Below are 19,143 nucleotides of genomic sequence, written 5' to 3' on the forward strand. Positions count from 1 at the left end.
TTCTGCACATTTTGCCATGGGGTGTAAAGAAAAGTTCAGTTTTAAAACAAGTTTGCTGCAATTCTACCCATTTTACAATAGCTGGAGGCAAATCTTTGTCGTTTTTAATATTAGAACTGATGATCAACCAATTCAACCATGCTCACTACATGTTTAGATAGCTGGCCACTAGACTAATTTACCATCAATTTTTTGTTGTTGTTGACATGGGCTAATTGAGTGGCTGCTGATGCACAACCAAATTTCCAAGTTGCACCTTGTGTATTCTATTATTCAAAAAAAGTTCCTTAAAAAAATGATAATAATATTTGTATTTGATTTATTTTGGGGTGAAACTGGTCCACGGGCCTACAAAAGAGGGGAAGAGTTGTCCATCCCTGTTATAGTGTTGTGCTGTTGTGTGAATATGAATAAGTCGATTTGGATAAAAGCATCTACTAAATGGTATATATTATTATATCAGATATTATAGAGTGTTGTGCTTTTGTGTCAATGTCCCTGCTTGAGTCAATATGTATGTAATCAGTGTGAAGGGAATTTTTTAATATTGTGTCTACTACTACATCTTATTGATATGGGGCAGACGTTGTGGAGACATTGCACAGACGTTAAGAGAGCCCTGGGAGTCAGCTGCCCAGGGTTAAAACTGCGGGCAGACGGTGGGTCTGGATCCAGAGGGGAAGGGGTTAGACTCAGCTGTCGTGTCAAGACTGGAGCGCGACCTCCGTCCAGCTCAGACCCACGCCAGCCTGGATCAGACAGCAGCACCACGGTGGATCCAGGGATACCCTCACTCCATCCAAACTTAAAACAAGCCTGAACTCTGACCTCTTCAGGGTGAGAGGTCGGGTACCCGCGGGCTACAGCTGTGCGAGCGGGCGACTCACAGGCGACTTCATTTGGGCACCGATCAGAGACGAAACACACACACACATCTAGAAACACACCAGAACACTCAAATAGAACCGCAGACATAGAAAACACAATCATGCACAAAAACACCCATAGAGAAAATAAGTGTCTCTTTAAGACAGGGGAGAGGAAAAACAGAGGCATTTATCAAAGAGCATTGTGGGAGCTGTAGATTTAGTCTGGGGCTGGGACCTACTACACTCAATTCTTTCCATCGTTTTACAAGCTTGTCACAGGGAAGTAGGGATAACAGTTCATCTCCTCTCAGATACACATTAGCGTTACATACTGTTCTGATGCACATACATCCGATATACATTCTCTCCTAAGCCTCTCACAAGACAGCTTCTTTAATAAAAATGACACCAACCCATTTGTTTCTAAAAGTCTAATCCAAAGGGCTTTTTATTACATTCTCTCAAAACTGTGCGGCACTGTTCGTTTTTCACAGTGGGGCATGTAACAATGTTTGGTCCTAGTTCAATCATTTTTTGCACGTGAACAACATTCATGTTGTGAAACACAGAGCGCCACAAAGCGTTTAGTCAAAGACACAAGTTATTGAGGAGAATAAAAAAAAAGTGAACCCACTGACGTCAAACAGACATAACATAACACAGACCTGAGAGGAGAGTCCGCCGGAGTCCATCCCCATCTTCTCCCACAACGTGACTTTAACGCAACATCTACAAACCACCCGGGCCAAATGAAACAGTGAGTCTCACAGTTACGTGTGCCGAGCTCAAGAAAATTTGCACAGACCTTTTACACAACAGTAAGGAAAAAAACAAACCTAAAGCCACTGGCCAAGGACAAAGTCATTTTAACAGTGACCATTCCTATATACTCTAACATACACACTGTCCCTCATACTCAGTAATCAAGGAGTGAAAAGAGACAGACCTAAAGGGAGAAAGAAAGACATACATACAGAGGGAGATTAAGAAGATACAAACATTAAACAATAGTTTCATAGCACTAACTTGAATCACCCTGCTTTGTCTACAAAAACAGGCATAGAACAGGTGCCTGGTGCATCAGACTAGCTGATTACAGTACAAAACCTTTGCTATAATATATTCATTAAGCTGAGTTAGGAAACGATACACATCTAAATTCATCAAGACACGTACAGACAACACACACATACAGGACGTACAGGTACAGTACAATACAAAGAGCTGTTTGGATTGTCATTGGTCAGGCTGGCACAGCGATCCTCTAACAGAAGGTGGTCTGGCTGGCTGGAAACACTGTACCGCTTGCAGGGCTGTGTGTTGCAGAATACGAGCAGGTGCTAGCTAGTGTTTTTACATGTATGGTTGTGCATGTTTGTATTCTTGTGTTTGTGTGCATGTGTTTGTGGATTCAGGTGTGTGTGATTGAGTATGTTCCTGCAAGTCCTCACAAAAGATCATGAGGGCTGCTTGAATCCCCCCCCCCCCCCGCTTTTAATTTCTCTGCTATTGTCTCAGTTTGATGGTTTTCCTGCTTCTGTGTGCTGAAAGCTGCTGATGGGGGGTGAAAGTGACCTCGTTTTACCCGAGGGGACATACGGAGGGATGGACGGAACGCGGGGGTTATTCTTAGCCTGAGGCGGGGGTGGCTTTGGCAAGGCATGGTGCCACACGAGGGGGCGAGAGGGCGGGGTAGATGTCAGAGTGCCCGCGTGTAGGCGGGGTGGTTAGGGCTTACCGACGCACAGGGCTGTGGGTTCCACTGCGAGACGCTGCCACTGGAAGGAAGGGAGGGGAAGGGCTTTGATGTCGCACGTCCAACTCCTAGACTGTTCTACTGAAGTTTCTGACAGGGCCTCATCTTCTGCACCACACCTTCATCTAACACAGACACCAGAAGTCCTGACTATGGACCAGCATCCGCCCTGATAGAAGTGTGTTTGTCAATGAATATGAGTGTATATGTGAGACTGTGTGTGGGTGTGTGTAACTGAATGTATTTATTGCATGAAATTATCAGCCCTCTCCAGCAGCAGCATCTGGCTCTTTCTTTTTCTCCTTGACCTTCACAGATGACTTTCTTGACACTTTCTCTTTCCCAGGCTCCTTCAAAGACTCTTTGCTGGTGTCCTTAGAAGACTCCTTTCCAGATTCCTTGGAGGACTCCTTCTTTTCCTTGGAGGACTCCTTCTTTTCCTTGGACTCTTTCAAAGACTCCTTTTTTGACTCTTTCCCAGGGTCCTTGGGCTCTTTAGGCTCCTTGGTCGACTCCTTCTTTTCCTTAGAGGACTCCTTCTTTTCTTTCTTCACTTCTTTCACAGGCTCTTCTGCAGTCTCTTCCACTGTCTCCTTGACTGCTCCCTCAGCAGACACTTTCTTGTCCTTGGATTCTTTATCTGAAAAGGGCCAGACAGAGAGATAGGAGTGATTAACATGTTATTATGAACAGAACTCCCACACGTCATTAACTTGGGATTCATCTGTGATGGCGGATAGACAGTCCCTTCTCTCCATCTCTGATGCGTGGTTTAGAGATGTTCTGTCATTTAGTGGTGACCAATAGGCTGAGGGGAATCTGAGCCAAATGCTCTCCTGTGGTGTTAGCTATGGATAACACTGTTCATAATATAGGTTAAGATTGAATTGTTAGACACTACTGCACTGTTGAAGCTAGGTACACAAGTATTTCGCTACACCTGCAATAACATCTGCTAAATATGTGCATGTGACCAATACAATTTGATTTGATTAGCATTGTGCTCAAGCTAACAGGCATCGCGCCGACAGAAACAAAGATCTCTCTGGTAAGAAGAAGGGCGGGGTGTATGCCTTATGATTAACGAGTCGTGGTGTGATCATAACAACATACAGGTCCTCAAGTTCTTTTGTTCACCTGACCTAGAATTCCTTACAATCAAATGCCGACCGCATTATCTACCAAGAGAATTCTCTTCGATTATAATCACAGTCATGAACATCCACCCCAAACAGACACCTCGACGGCCCTGAAAGAACTTCATTGGACTCTATGTAAACTGAAAACCACATATCCTGAGGCTGCATTTATTGTAGCTGGGGATTTTAACAAGGCTAATCTGAAAACAAGGCTCCCTACATTTTATCAGCATATCGATTGGGCGACCCGGGCTGGCAGCATTCTGGATCATTGTTACTCTAACTTCCGCGACACATACAAAGCCCTCCTCTGCCCTCCTTTTGGCAAATCTGACCACGACTCCATAAAGTTGCTCCCAGCCTACAGACAGAAACTAAAACAGGAAACGCCCGTGCTCAGGTCTGTTCAACGCTGGTCCGACCAATCTGATTCCACGCTTCAAGATTGCTTTGATCACGTGGACTGGGATATGTTCCGGATAGAGTCGAACAACAACATTGATGTATATGCTGATTCGGTGAGCGAGTTTATTAGCAAGTGCATCGGTGATGTTGTACCAACAGCGACAATTAAAACCTTCCCCAACCAGAAACCGTGGATTGATGGCAGCATTCACGCAAAACTGAAAGATCAAACCACTGCTTTTAATCAGGGCAAGGCGACCGGAAACATGACCGAATACAAACAGTGTAGCTATTCCCTCCACAAGGCAATCAAACAAGCTAAGCGTCAGAATAGAGACAAAGTAGAGTCGCAATTCAACGGCTCAGACACGAGAGGTATGTGGCAGGGTCTACAGTCAATCACGGACTACAAAAAGAAAACCAGCCCCGTCGCGGACCACGATGCCTTGCTCCCAGACAAACTAAACAACTTCTTTGCTCGCTTTGTGGACAATACATCGCCACCGACACAGCCCGATACCAAAACCTGCGGACTCTCCTTCACCGCAGCCGACGTGAGTAAAACATTTAAACGTGTTAACCCTCTCAAGGCTGCCGGCCCAGACGGCAACCCTAGCCGCGTCCTCAGAGCATGCGCAGACCAGTTGGCTGGTGTGTTTACAGACATATTCAATCAATCCCTATCCCAGTCTGCTGTTCCCACATGCTTCAAGAGGGCCACCATTGTTCCTGTTCCCAATAAAGCTAAGGCAACTGAGCTAAATGACTATCACCCCGTAGCACTCACTTTCGTCATCATGAAGTGCTTTGAGAGACTAGTCAAGGATCACATCACCTCCACCCTACCTGACGCCCTAGACCCACTCCAATTTGCTTACCGCCCCAATAGGTCCACAGACAACGCAATCACACTGCCCTAACCCATCTGGACAAGAGGAATACCTATGTAAGAATGCTGTTCATAGGCCTCCCGGGTGGCGTAGTGGTTAAGGGCGCTGTACTGCAGTGCCAGCTGTGCCATCAGAGACTCTGATGACTCTGAGCCCAGGCTCTGTCGTAACCGGCCGCGACTGGGAGGTCCATGGGGCGACGCACAATTGGCCTAGCGTCGTCCGGGTTAGGGAGGGCTTGGTCGGTAGGGATGTCCTTGTCTCATCGCGCACCAGCGACACCTGTGGCGGGCCGGTCGCATTGCGTGCTAGCCAAGGTTGCCAGGTGCACGGTGTTTCCTCCGACGCATTGGTGCAGATGGCTTCCGGGTTGGATGCGCGCTGTGTTAAGAAGCAGTGCGGCTTGGTTGGGTTGTGTATCGGAGGACGCATGACTTTCAACCTTCGTCTCTCCCGAGCCCGTACGGGAGTTGTAGTGATGAGACAAGATAGTAGCTACTACAACAATTGGACACCACGAAATTGGGGAGAAAAAGGGGTAAACAATTTTTAAAAAAGAATGCTGTCAATGCTGACTACAGCTCAGCATTTAACACCATAGTGCCCTCCAAACTCGTCATTAAGCTCGAGACCCTAGGTCTTGACCCCGCCCTGTGCAACTGGGTCCTGGACTTTCTGACGGGCCTCCCCCAGGTGGTGAGGGTAGGAAACAACTTCTCCACTCCACCTCTCCTGCACTCCCTGTTTACCCATGACTGTGTGGCCATGCACGCCTCCAACTCAATAATAAAGTTTGCAGACGACAGTGGTTTGCAGACGACAGCCTACAGTGTTAGGCTTGATTACCAACAACGATGAGACTGACTACAGGGAGGAGGCGAGGGCCCTCGGAGTGTGGTGTCAGGAAAACATCCTCACACTCAAAACAAAGGAGATGATCGAGGACTTCAGGAAACAGCAGAGGGAGCACCCCCCTATCCACATCGATGGGATAGTAGTGGAGAAGGTGGAAAGTTTTAAGTTCCTCGGCGTACACATCACGGACAAACTGAAATGGTCCACCCACACAGACAACGTGGTGAAGAAGGCGCAGCAGGGCCTCTTCAACCTCAGGAGGCTGAAGAAATTTGGCTTGTCACCGAAAACACTCACAAACTTTTACAGATGCACAATTGAGAGCATCCTGTCGGGCTGTATCACTGCCTGGTACGGCAACTGCTCCGCCCACAACCGTAAGGCTCTCATTCCAGAGGGTAGTGAGGTCTGCACAACGCATCACCGGGGGCGAACTACCTGCCCTCCAGGACACCTACACCACCTGATGTCACAGGAAGGCCAAAAAGATCATCAAGGACAACAACCACCCGAGCCACTGCCTGTTCACCCCGCTATCATCCAGAAGGCGAGGTCAGTACAGGTGCATCAAAGCTGGGACCGAGAGACTGAAAAACAGCTTCTATCTCAAGGCCATCAGACTGTTAAATAGCCTCACTAACATTGAGTGGCTGCTGCCAACATACTGACTCAAATCTCTAGCCACTTTAAAAATAAAAAATTGGATGTAATAAATGTATCACTAGTCACTTTAAACAATGCCACTTTATATACTGTTTACATACCCTACATTACTCATCTCATATGTATATACTGTACTCTATACCATCTACTGCATCCTGCCTATGCCGTTTGGCCATAAATCATCCATATATTTATATGTACATATTCTTATTCATTCCTTTACACTTGTGTGTATAAGGTAGTTGTTGTGAAATTGTTACATTACTTGTTAGATATTACTGCATGGTCGGAACTAGAAGCACAAGCATTTCGCTACACTCGCATTAACATCTGCTAACCATGTGTATGTGACAAATACAATCTGATTTGATTTGAGTTGTCAGTCCGCTCAAGTTAGCAATGTAAGATGTCAAGGTGATCCTAGATTTGCATTGTGCCGATGCTGTGGTTAGCATACTGTTACACAATGCTATTATGTACAGTACAGCAGAGAGGACTGTGACCCTCGGTACAATTAAGTTCAGACGGCTTCCAAACCCTCCCAGACAAATTGTATTACAACGGCACCTGTCGCATCACACCCCCCCCCCCCCCCACATTGGATTGGCTCTTTGATAAGATAATTGTCTCCCAACAATGAGAGACGTCCTTATCTCCATGAGAAAGGAGAGCGCTGTGTGTGTAGGGGGGCTGTGGTGAGTACTCTAAAATACTGTGTGTGTTTAGAGACTCCGGAGAGGGACTCCAATCAGCTGGGTAATCGTCTAGGGCTTACAAAGTCCTGGCTGAAGTGTGTGTGTACTGGCTTTTTGTGTGCATGGCTCCGTCTGAAAGGTTCAGTGTGTATCGTGTGGGAGGTGAGTTCCAGTGTGTAGGCCAGGGTGCTGTATCTGATGTGCACGGTCAGGTGCAGTGTGTGACCTACACGATCCAGTGTGTAGAGCGTCATTGTTGCTAGAGCACAGTGTATCAAGGCTGAGTGTGTATCAAGGCTGTGTGTGTTAGTTGAGGGGCCATATAAACTGGCCTGTTTTTCCGCCTGCGGCCTCCGGCTCTTTTGTCTAGCCTTCCTAAATGATCCCCACAGGCAAGCCAGTGTAAAAATAACCAAATAAACCAAAAAAAGACAGAACTGGTTAAGACTCAACAGAAAAGCCTGTGTGGGCCTCCCGGGTGGCGCAGTGGTTAAGGGCGCTGTACTGCAGCGCCAGCTGTGCCATCAGAGTCCCTGGGTTCGCGCCCAGGCTCTGTCGTAACCGGCCGCGACCTGGAGGTCCGTGGGGCCTAGCGTCGTCTGGGTTAGGGAGGGATTGGTCGGTAGGGATCTCCTTGTCTCATCGCGCACCAGCGACTCCTGTGGCGGGCCGGGCGCAGTGCGCGCTAGCCAAGGTTGCCAGGTGCACGGTGTAGTCTCCGACACATTGGTGCGGCTAGCTTCCGGGTTGGATGCGCGCTGTGTTAAGAAGCAGTACGGCTAGTTGGGTTGTGTATCGGAGGACGCATGACATTCAGCCTTCGTCTCTCCCGAGCCCGTAGTAATGAGACAAGATAGTAGCTACTACAACAATTGGATACCACGAAATTGGGGAGAAAAAGGGGTAGTAAAAAAGTAGCAGCAACGTGCCAGTAGAAGCCTGTGTGAAGTAGCAGCAACGTGCCAGTATAAGCCTGTGTGAAGTAGCAGCAACGTGCCAGTAGAAGTGGGCCAGTTAAACAGGGAGCAGTGTCTTATTGTCCTGACTGAGAGCTGGGTTTCCATTTGGGTAACACGGAGGAGAACCGGGCACGCACGCGTACTCACTCAGATCTTTTCCAATCACACATAAAAGAGGATGAAAGCCATAAAAGAGGATGGCTGTAGTGACTGCCCCGAGGAAAAGCTGAACTCTCTCATTCATATACAAATGCACGCAGACACAGCAGAATATAGAGTTTAGGTTGATATGTATGTATTGATTATGCAAATATACTGTGTGTGTGGGTGTTTGAGTACATACATGAAAGTTTGTCTATGTCTCTATAGATGGAGTGTGTGTGTAGCAATGGTTAATCCTGTGCTGTGCGGTAGCGACAGGGCTAATCCAGGCTGGACACTGTCTGTCTGTCACTACTCTGATTGGGAGACTCAGGTATTTATATATATATATATATATATATATATATATATATATATATATATATATATATATATATAAATAAGAGAGAGAGAGAGAGAAGCCTCTCTGTCCACACTTCACTCCTCAGCAGCTGAAAAGACACGAACAAGTAGAGACACCAGGGGAACTGACACATCAGATCTCTGTGTGTGTGTGTGTGTATTGATAGGAGTTAGAAAGTGCGCGTGTGTGTGCTCATGCTTGAAAGAATGGGATAGTATGGGAGTGTGTTAGATAGGGAGAAAATTGTGTGTGGGTGAGAGAGAAAGAGAGAAAGAAAGGAGAGAGAGAACTAGCCAAAGTAAAATGCATACAGTCACAAAAATCTTCCTGACAAACACCACCCCCTTTGTCAGAATCAAGCATTGATTGACAGTCAGGTTTCCTTCTACAATCAGTCCCATTGTGACAGACCCAAGTCCAAACCACATCAACACTTCAGTTGCTGCTGCTACTCCCCAGACAGAAATACATGGGCGATCACATAGCAGTAAAAGAGCTGTCAGACATTTTCCATCCAGACAACCAGAACCCTTTTGGGTTAACAGGGCCATTATATCAGGACTTGATAAACATTTCCATCGTAAAAGATGGGGTTAAAGCATAAGAGAGTCAGGTCCTCTCCTATTTTTATTTGATCAACAAAGTAACTAAGTGGAACCTTCTAGACTAAATAGAGCATCAGTTTTACCGTGGGCCTCTCTGCAGAGGAAACATCAGCAAACAGTCCCCAGCTGTAACGCTAACCCAATACCACAACAGCATCACCATCACTAACATTGTCATACTAACCTACGTCAAATATGTTTGCAGATGTTCATTTTATGAGGCCTGGGGTAGAGTATCTCATGATAAGCTGTAGACCACACTATCTACCTAGGGAGTTTATCTGTATTTTTCGTAGCTGTCTACATACCACCACAGACTGAGGCCGGCACTAAGACCGCACTCAATGAGCTGTATTCCGCCATAAGCAAACAGGAAAACGCTCACCCAGAGGCAGCGTTCCTAGTGGCCGGGGACTTTAATGCAAGGAAACTTAAATCAGTCTTACCAAATTTCTATCAGCATGTTAAATATGCAACCAGAGGAAAAAAAAAACTCTGGACCACCTTTACTCCACACACAGAGACACATACAAAGCTCTCCCTCACCCTCCACTTGGCAAATCTAACCATAATTCTATCCTCCTGATTCCTGCTTTCAAGCAAAAATGAAAGCAGGAAGCACCATTGACTAGATCAATAAAAAAGTTGTCAGATGAAGCAGATGCTAAGCTACAGGACTGTTTTGCAAGCACAGACTGGAATATGTTCCGGGATTCCTCCGATGGCATTGAGGAGTACACAACATCAGTCATTGGCTTCATCAATAAGTGCATCAATGATGTCGTCCCCACAGTGACCGTACGTACATACTCCAAACAGAAACCATGGATTACAGGCAATCTCCGCACTGAGCTAAAGGCTAGAGCTGCAGCTTTCAAGGAACAGAACTCTAACCCGGAAGCTTATAAGAAATCCTGCTATGCCCTCCGACGGACCATCGAATCGCACTATACCGGCTCAGACTACAAAGGGAAGCACAGCCGAGAGCTGCCCAGTGACACGAGCTTACCAGACGAGCTAAACTACTTCTATGCTCGCTTCGAGGCAAATAACACTGAAATATGTATGAGAGCACCAGCTGTTCCGGAAGACTGTGTGATCACATTCTCCGCAGCCAATGTGAGTAAGACCTTTAAGCAGGTCAACATTCACAAGGCCACAGGGCCAGACGGATTACCGTGTACTGAGAGCATGCGTTGACCAACTGACAAGTGTCTTCACTGACATTTTCAACCTCTCCCTGTCCGAGTCTGTAATACCAACATGTTTTAAGCAGACCACCATAGTCCCTGTGCTCAAGAACACTAAGGTAACTTGCCGACCCATAGCACTCACGTCTGTAGCCATGAAGTTCTTTGAAAGGCTGGTCATGGCTCACATCAACACCATTATCCCAGAAACCCTAGACCCACTCCAATTTGCATACCGCCCTAACAGATCCATAGATGATCCAATCTCTATTGCACTCCACACTGCCCTTTCCCACCTGGACAAAAGGAACACCTACAGTTGAAGTTGGAAGTTTACCTTAACCAAATACATTTAAACTCAGTTTTTCACAATTCCTGACATTTAATCCAAGTAAAAATTCTGTGTCATAGGTCAGTTAGGATCACCACTTTATTTTAAGAATGTGAAATGTCAGAATAATAGTAGAGAGAATGATTTACTTCAGCTTTAATTTCTTTCATCACATTTCCAGTGGGTCAGAAGTTTACATATACTCAATTAGTATTTGGTAGCATTGCCTTTAAATGGTTTAACTTGGGTCAAACGTTTCAGGTAGCCTTCCACAAGTTTCCCACAATAAGTTGGGTGAATTTTGACCCATTCCTCCTGGCAGAGCTGGTGTAACTGAGTCAGGTTTATAGGCCTCCTTGCTCGCACATGCTTTTTTGGTTCTGCCCACAGATTTTCTATGGGATTGAGGTCAGGGCTTTGTGATGGTCACTCCAATACCATGACTTTGTGGTCCTTAAGCCATTTTGCCACAACTTTGGAAGTATGCTTGGGGTCATTGTCCATTTGGAAGACCCAAGCTTTAACTTCCTGACTGATGTCTTGAGATGTTGCTTCAATATATCCACACAATTGTCCTCCCTCATGATGCCATCTATTTTGTGAAGTGTACCAGTCCTCCTTGCAGCAAAGCACCCCCACAACATGATGCTGCCACCCTCGTGCTTCAAGGTTGGGATGGTGTTCTTCGGCTTGCAAGCCTCCCCCTTTTTCCTCCAAACATAACGATGGTCATTATGGCCAAACAGTTCTATGTTTGTTTCATCAGACCAGAGGACATTTCTCCAAAAAGTACGATCTTTGTCCCCATGTGCAATTGCAAACCGTAGTCTGGCTTTTTTATGGAGGTTTTGGAGCAGTGGCTTTTTCCTTGCTGAGCAGCCTTTCAGGTTATGTCGATATAGGACTAATTATACTGTGGATATAGATACTTTTGTACCTGTTTCCTCCAGCATCTTCACAAGGTCCTTTTTGCTGTTGTTCTGATTGATTTGCACTTTTCGCACTAAAGTACGTTCATCTCTAGGAGACAGAACGTGTCTCCTTCCTGAGCGGTATGACGGCTGCGTGGTCCCATGGTGTTTATACTTGCGTACTATTGTTTCTACAGATGAACGTGGTACCTTCAGGCATTTGGAAATTGCCCCCAAGGATGAACCAGACTTGTGGAGGTCTACCATTTTTTTTCCTCAGGTCTTGGCTGATTACTTTTGATTTTCCCATGATCTCAAGCAAAGAGGCACTGAAATTGAAGGTAGGCCTTGAAATACATCCACAGGTCACCTCCAATTGACTCAAATTATGTCAATTAGCCTATCAGAAGCTTCTAAAGCTATGACATCATTTTGTGGAATTCTCCAAGCTGTTTAAAGGCACAGTCAACTTAGTGTATGTAAACTTCTGACCTACTGGAATTGTGATACAGTGAATTATAAGTGAAATAATCTGTCTGTAAACAATTGTTGGAAAAATGACTTGTGTCATGCACAAAGTAGATGCCCTAACCGACTTGCCAAAACTATTGTTTGTTAACAAGAAATTTGTGGAGTGGCTGAAAAAACTGTTTTAAATTACTCCAACCTAAGTGTCTGTAAACTTCCGACTTCAACTTTACGTGACAATGCTATTCATTGACTACATCTCAGTGTTCAACATCAATAAGCTAAGGACCCTGGGACTAAACACCTCCTTCTGCAACTGGATCCTGGACTTCCCGGCGGCCCACCCACAGGTGGTAAGGGTAGGTAACAACACATTCACCACGCTGATCCTCAACACAGGGGCCCCTCAGGGGTGCGTGCTCAGTCCCCTCCTGTACTCCTTTTTTACTCATGACTGCACGGGCAGGCACGACCTCAACACCATCATAAAGTTTGCCGATGACAACAGTGGAAGGCCGATCACCAAAAACGGCAAGACAGCCTATAGGGAGGAGGTCAGAGACCTGGCTGTGTGGTGCCAGGACCACAACCTCTCCCTCAGCGTGATCAAGACAAAGGAGATGATTGTGGACTACAGGAAAAAGAGGACTGAGTGCACCTCCATTTTCATCAATAGGGCTGTAGTGGAGCAGGTTGAGAGCTTCAAGTTCCTTGGTGTCCACATCACCAACAAACTAACATGGTCCAAGCACACCAAGACAGTCGTGAAGACGGCACGACAAAACATATTCCCCCTCAGGAGACTGAAAATATTTGGCATGGGTCCTCAGATCCTCAAAAGGCTCTACAGCTGCACCATCGAGAGCATCCTGAGTGGTTGCCTGGTATGGCAACTGCTCGGCATCTGAACTCAAGGCACTACAGAGGGTAGTGCTTACAGCCCAGTACATCACTGGGGCAAAGCTTCCTGCCATCCAGGACCTCTATACCAGGCGGTGTCAGAGGAAGGCCCTAAAAAATTGTCAAAGACTCCAGCCACCCTAGTCATAGACTGTTCTCTCTGCTACCGCACGGTAAGCGGTTACGGAGTGCAAAGTCTAGGTCCAAGAGGCTTCTAAACAGCTTCTACGCCCAAGCCATAAGACTCCTGAACATCTAATAAAATGGCTACCCAGACTATTTGTATTGCCCCTACTTTACACCGATGCTACTCTAGGTTGTTATCATCACGTTAATAACTCTACCTACATGTACATAATGCAAATAAATTCATTAAAAATCCTACAATGTGATTTTCTGGATTATTTTTCTCATTTAGTCTGTCATAGTTGAAGTGTACCTATGATGAAAATTAAAGGCCTCTCTCATATTTTTAAGTGGGAGAACTTGCACAATTGGTGGCTGACTAAATCATTTTTTGCCCCACTGTATGTGTGTGTTCATGATAGTGTGTATTGATATGTATGGTGTGGGTTCATGATAGTGTGTATTGATATGTATGGTGTGGGTTCATGATAGTGTGTATTGATATGTATGGTGTGGGTTCATGATAGTGTGTATTGATATGTATGGTGTGGGTTCAAAGAAGTTTGACTGCAACACTGTACACTCCCGTCAGCAACACAAAAAACAGCCAAACAAATGTCAACAAGTTGATAACATTTCCCCAGAAGAGAATGGTCCTATCGCCTTCTCTTCAAAACAAAGATTTTCCGCTCCGCTTCCCCTCTAAGAGAAAAGAGCGGGTGCTCTTTAGAGCTTCAGGGGGCCATAGTCAAAATACACACAGGCCTCACAGTGCGCCTGCATTCCCCTGTGTCCCCTGCTCTGTGATGTGACGTGCGTGTGTGATTTGTGTGTGAGCATGGTCCAGACTAAACGGCCACAACAGCATTGTATGTTAATCTAAAAACAAAACGTAGAGGCTGGCAACGTGGGAATGGAGGGTTGAGAGAGGAGAGGAGGGGACAGAGAGGAGAGGAGAGGAGGGGACAGAGAGGAGAGAAGAGGAGGGGACAGATAGAGGAGAGGACAGAGATAGGAGAGAAGAGGAGGGGACAGAGAGAGAAGGGGACAGAGAGAGGAGAGGAGGGGACAGAGAGAGGAGAGGGGAGGAGAGGACAGAGAGAGGAGGGGACAGAGAGAGGAGAGGGCAGGAGAGGAGAGGACAGAGAGAGGAGAGAAGAGGAGGGGACATAGAGAGGAGAGGAGAGGACAGAGAAATCAGAGGAGAGGAGGGGACAGAGAGAGGAGAGGAGGGGACAGAGAGAGGAGAGGGGAGGAGAGGACAGAGAGAGGAGGGGACAGAGAGAGGAGAGGGCAGGAGAGGAGAGGACAGAGATAGGAGAGAAGAGGAGGGGACAGAGAGACGAGAGCAGGAGATAGAGAGAGGAGAGCAGGAGACAGAGAGAGGAGAGCAGGAGACAGAGAGAGTAGAGCAGGGGACAGAGAGAGGAGAGCAGGAGACAGAGAGAGGAGAGCAGGAGACAGAGAGAGAAGAGCAGGAGACAGAGAGAGGAGAGCAGGAGACAGAGAGAGGAGATCAGGAGACAGAGAGAGAGGAGAGCAGGAGACAGAGAGAGGAGAGCAGGAGACAGAGAGAGAAGAGGAGGGGACAGAGAGAGGAGAGCAGGAGACAGAGAGAGGAGAGGAGGGGACAGAGAGAGAAGAGGAAGGGACAGTATACAAGCTAGGTAATTGTCGGTGGAACAGGAGACTTGGGTTGCACCACATATACAGACAAACACATATTCAGGTGTCAGAGACCTTTCTAGCTCCTCTATGCTCTCTTTACGCACGCACACGCACACACGCACACGCACACGCCACACACACAAGCTGTATGAGGGGTGGGTGGAGGTTGGGGTTATGTTCACGCGGCTGTGTAAACACTGGGCTGTAATCCCAGAAGTCGTGGTGTCTAAGTCAGTAACCCCTCTGGTAAACCACTGCATGATCAAGCAAATTACACTCCCAATAGGAGGGGGGATTCCAGTCCCATCCAACTCACAGGCAGCGCTGGGGCCACTGGAACCACAGAGAAAAGGTTCTTAGTGGGAGACACCAGTGTTGGGACAGCTGCTAATGAAATGGCTACTGACTGTGTGTGTGTGTGTGTGTGTGTGTGTGTGTGTGTGTTTCTGTCTGTTCAAGGGAAAAGTTCATGTGTGATAAATGATGTGTCTTTGTTAGAGTGCCTATGTATGTGTGTGTGTGTGTGTGTGTGTGTGTGTGTGTGTGTGTGGGTGTGTGTGTGTGTGTGTGAGGGAGAGAGAAAGTGTGTGTGTAGAACCGACTGAGTGTGTATCTATGTGTTCCCTCCCCTGGCCTGTCTGTCTCTCAGCAGCAGGTCTAGTTAATAAAGCAATCTATCCTCCTGAGGAGAGGTCAGGAGAGGAGAGAGAGAAGAGAGAAGAGCAGGGGACAAAGAGAGGTAGAGTCAGGGGACAGGAGAGCAGGGGACAGAGAGAGCAGGGGACAGAGAGAGGACAGGAGAGGAGAGCAGGGGACAGAGAGAGGAGAGAAGAGGAGGGGACAGAGAGAGGAGAGGTCAGGAGAGGAGAGCAGGGGACAGAGAGAAGAGAGAAGAGCAGGGGACAAAGAGAGGAGAGGAGGGGACAGAGAGAGGAGGGGACAGAGAGAGGAGAGGACAGAGAAAGGAGAGAAGAGGAGGGGACAGAGAGAGGAGAGCAGGAGACAGAGAGATGAGAGGAGGGGACAGAGAGAGGAGAGGAGGGGACAGAGAGAGGAGAGGACAGAGAGAGGAGAGGGCAGGAGAGGAGAGGACAGAGATAGGAGAGAAAAGGAAGGGACAGAGAGAGGAGAGCAGGAGACAGAAAGAGGAGAGCAGGAGACAGAGAGAGGAGAGCAGGAGACAGAGAGAGGAGAGAAGGAGACAGAGAGAGGAGAACAGGAGACAGAGAGAGGAGAGCAGGAGACAGAGAGAGAAGAGGAGGGGACAGAGAGAGGAGAGCAGGAGACAGAGAGAGGAGAGGAGGGGACAGAGAGAGAAGAGGAGGGGACAGTATACAAGCTAGGTAATTGTCGGTGGTACAGGAGACTTGGGTTGCACCACATATACAGACAAACACATATTCCGGTGTCAGAGACCAGTTACCTTTCTAGCTCCTCTATGCTCTCTTTAAGCACACACGCACACGCCACACACACACACACACACACAAGCTGTATGAGGGGTGGGTGGAGGTTGGGGTTATGTTCACGCGGCTGTGTAAACACTGGGCTGTAATCCCAGAAGTCGTGGTGTCTAAGTCAGTAACCCCTCTGGTAAACCACTGCATGATCAAGCAAATTACACTCCCAATAGGAGGGGGGATTCCAGTCCCATCAAACTCACAGGCAGCGCTGGGGCCACTGGAACCACAGAGAAAAGGTTCTTAGTGGGAGACACCAGTGTTGGGACAGCTGCTAATGAAATGGCTACTGACTGTGTGCGTGTGTGTGTGTGTGTGTGTGTGTGTGTGTGTGTGTGTGTGTGTGTGTGTGTGTGTGTGTGTCTCTGTCTGTCCAAGGGAAAAGTTCATGTGTGATAAATGATGTGTCTTTGTTAGAGTGCTTATGTGTGTGTGTGTGAGGGAGAGAGAAAGTGTGTGTGTATAACCGACTGTGTGTGTATCTATGTGTTCCCTCCCCTGGCCTGTCTGTCTCTCAGCAGCAGGTCTAGTTAATAAAGCAGTCTATCAGTCCATCTGGGGGTGGTGGACGGAGAGGTAGAGTCAACGCAGAGACAGAGGAGTGTGGAGAGGCTTTAATAACTCCTCTCAGACAGGGAGGGGCTGTCCCTCACTGTGTGTGTGTGGGAGGGGGTTGATGTGGATACACAGGGTCGGGGTCTCTGGGTCAGATGCCCAGAGATATGTTCAGTCCACACACTCAGGCCTTTGTCTGTCTGTGGGACGTCTGAACAATATGTTTCGTATGTGTCAGGACAGGGCGGCATTATGGCATAGACCAACAAGGCTTGGGCCTGAGCTAAATAAACACAGCCAAACAGACTGAACTCCAGTCTGTCTTGACCATAGACTACTATGGGAAGGCTTTCAGTTACAAACTGGTCCAGACACAGAGGCTCTATGACTATGACCAGCCCGAGGAATACCAAGGTGTGTTTGGTACACACCTTGCAGGCTGGAGATGGGGAGGGGTGTTGACGTGGTTCTAGACCATTGTGTTTGTGGCAGAACCGCCTCGTTTGACCCATTCAGCAGTCAGACTCCAGCTGAGCCCCAGCTACAATAGAGCGTCTGTGTCTTTCCCAAACCTGGGAGAACTGTCAGAACTGGCCAACCCTGGCCTAAACCTGGCCCAACTTGGCCTAAACATGGCCCAACCCTGGCCTAAACCTGGCCCAACCCTGGTCTAAACCTGGCCCAACCATGGCCTAAACCTGGCCTAAACCTGGCCCAACCCTGCAGCATTTACCTACCCGTCTCAAGTCCCAACAAAGAGGTCCAAATGCTTCCTGGAACCCAATCTCTCACACGTCTCAGAAACGGCAGCACGGGCATGAGGGGGAACGCAAATACAGCAACACATCATTCAGAAAATAATGACCGGGCGTCGCTTTCCAACATTTCCCTTTACAAAAGGTCAAGCAGGAAAAGAGCGTCTGACTCAGAGGAAAATAGAAAGTTCCCTGCAAAACGCCTCAGAGGGGTAAGCAAGGTGACTGGAGAGCGAGAGAAGCGGGAGGAAATTGGCAGAAATGAATTTTGGAAACAAATGACAGAAGCCAATAATATGGGTCAGCCAGACGGGTGCTGAGAAGGCTCTCGCTAACGTGTTTCAGGTCAGAGCAGCTCGCCCCACAACGCTCCGGCACTTACACAATGTCCTTCTGCTCCTAACACACACATAGTCTGCATAGCACTCTGTGATGGAGGTACAGTGTCTATGAAGAGAGACTAGCTTAGCACATGTTCAACCACATAGGCCTGTGTCCCTCTACTTTCCCTCGCCATACTGTCTCCATCCACAATCCTAGTCTATCTTCTCTACCTCTCCTCTGTCAAGTTATCCCTCTATCCAATCAATGGAGGCCTGGCTTGTTGTTAAGCAGGTTGAGACAAATGTATTTCTAGAAAAAGTGCTACATATCCAGTTTACCATTAACGGAACATTCTTTAAGGATCCTTGGCGCTGCTGCCACTACTACCGGGCAGACCCTCCAGACAGCCCATGATTGGTGGGTTTGTGAGCAGGAAACAGCGGGAGAAGGAGGGAGGGAGAAAGAGAAGAGGAGAAAGATGAGAAGAGAGGACCTTAATCATCTTGCAGTGTGGCTGCTGGTCTGGCTGGATAGGGTTTATTTCATACTAATCCCGGGCCTGGAATGTGCTGAGAGGCAGACCAGGGCTGCCCATCGCTTTGTGTTCTGCATGGCCCACTGACATATCAGACCAGACCAGCTCAGCTCGACCCACCAAACACCAACCACTCAGACACACAGAAATGCATGCCCCTAACCCCGCAAACCAGAGAATGTGATATTATTCCACTGTATATGTACAAATACTGTGATGTATACAAACAAGCACTCGCACACACACACACACACGCACACACACCATAATCACTCTGCAACTGCATCCTCCTGTCCCACACTGATGATGCGGAATGTCCCAGCAATCCTATCCTCTGTGGTCACAGTATGAGGAAACTCCCGAACAGAGATGAGAGTAAATACAGAGGGAGGAGAGAGGTAAGTATGTACATGATATATAGATGGGAGACTGAGAGACTAAGATATACATTAAAAGAGCGAGAGACTAGGAATATATGGAGAGAGAGTGAGCAGTGGACAGAAAGACACACAGAGAAATAGATGGAGAGATAGAAACAGGGAGGAGAAACACACAGGCACAGACAGAGAGAGAAAGAGA

General features: G+C 47.5%; 1 protein-coding gene across 2 annotated transcripts in view; it reads right to left on the bottom strand.

The window, feature by feature from the left end:
- Window positions 1-1,285: 1,285 nt before the first annotated feature.
- Window positions 1,286-19,143, bottom strand: part of bbs9 (Bardet-Biedl syndrome 9) — a 198,066-nt gene continuing 180,208 nt past the window's right edge. For both annotated transcript variants that reach the window (XM_036972411.2, XM_090229005.1), the window contains one exon: window positions 1,286-3,265. In XM_036972411.2, the coding sequence (XP_036828306.2) occupies window positions 2,886-3,265 (380 nt within the window). In that variant the 3' untranslated portion in view covers window positions 1,286-2,885. The remainder of the gene's footprint in view (window positions 3,266-19,143) is intronic.

The sequence above is a fragment of the Oncorhynchus mykiss genome, chromosome 3, assembly GCF_057628025.1.
Source record: "Oncorhynchus mykiss isolate SJ-2025 chromosome 3, ASM5762802v1, whole genome shotgun sequence".
Taxonomy (NCBI): Eukaryota; Metazoa; Chordata; class Actinopteri; order Salmoniformes; family Salmonidae; genus Oncorhynchus; species Oncorhynchus mykiss.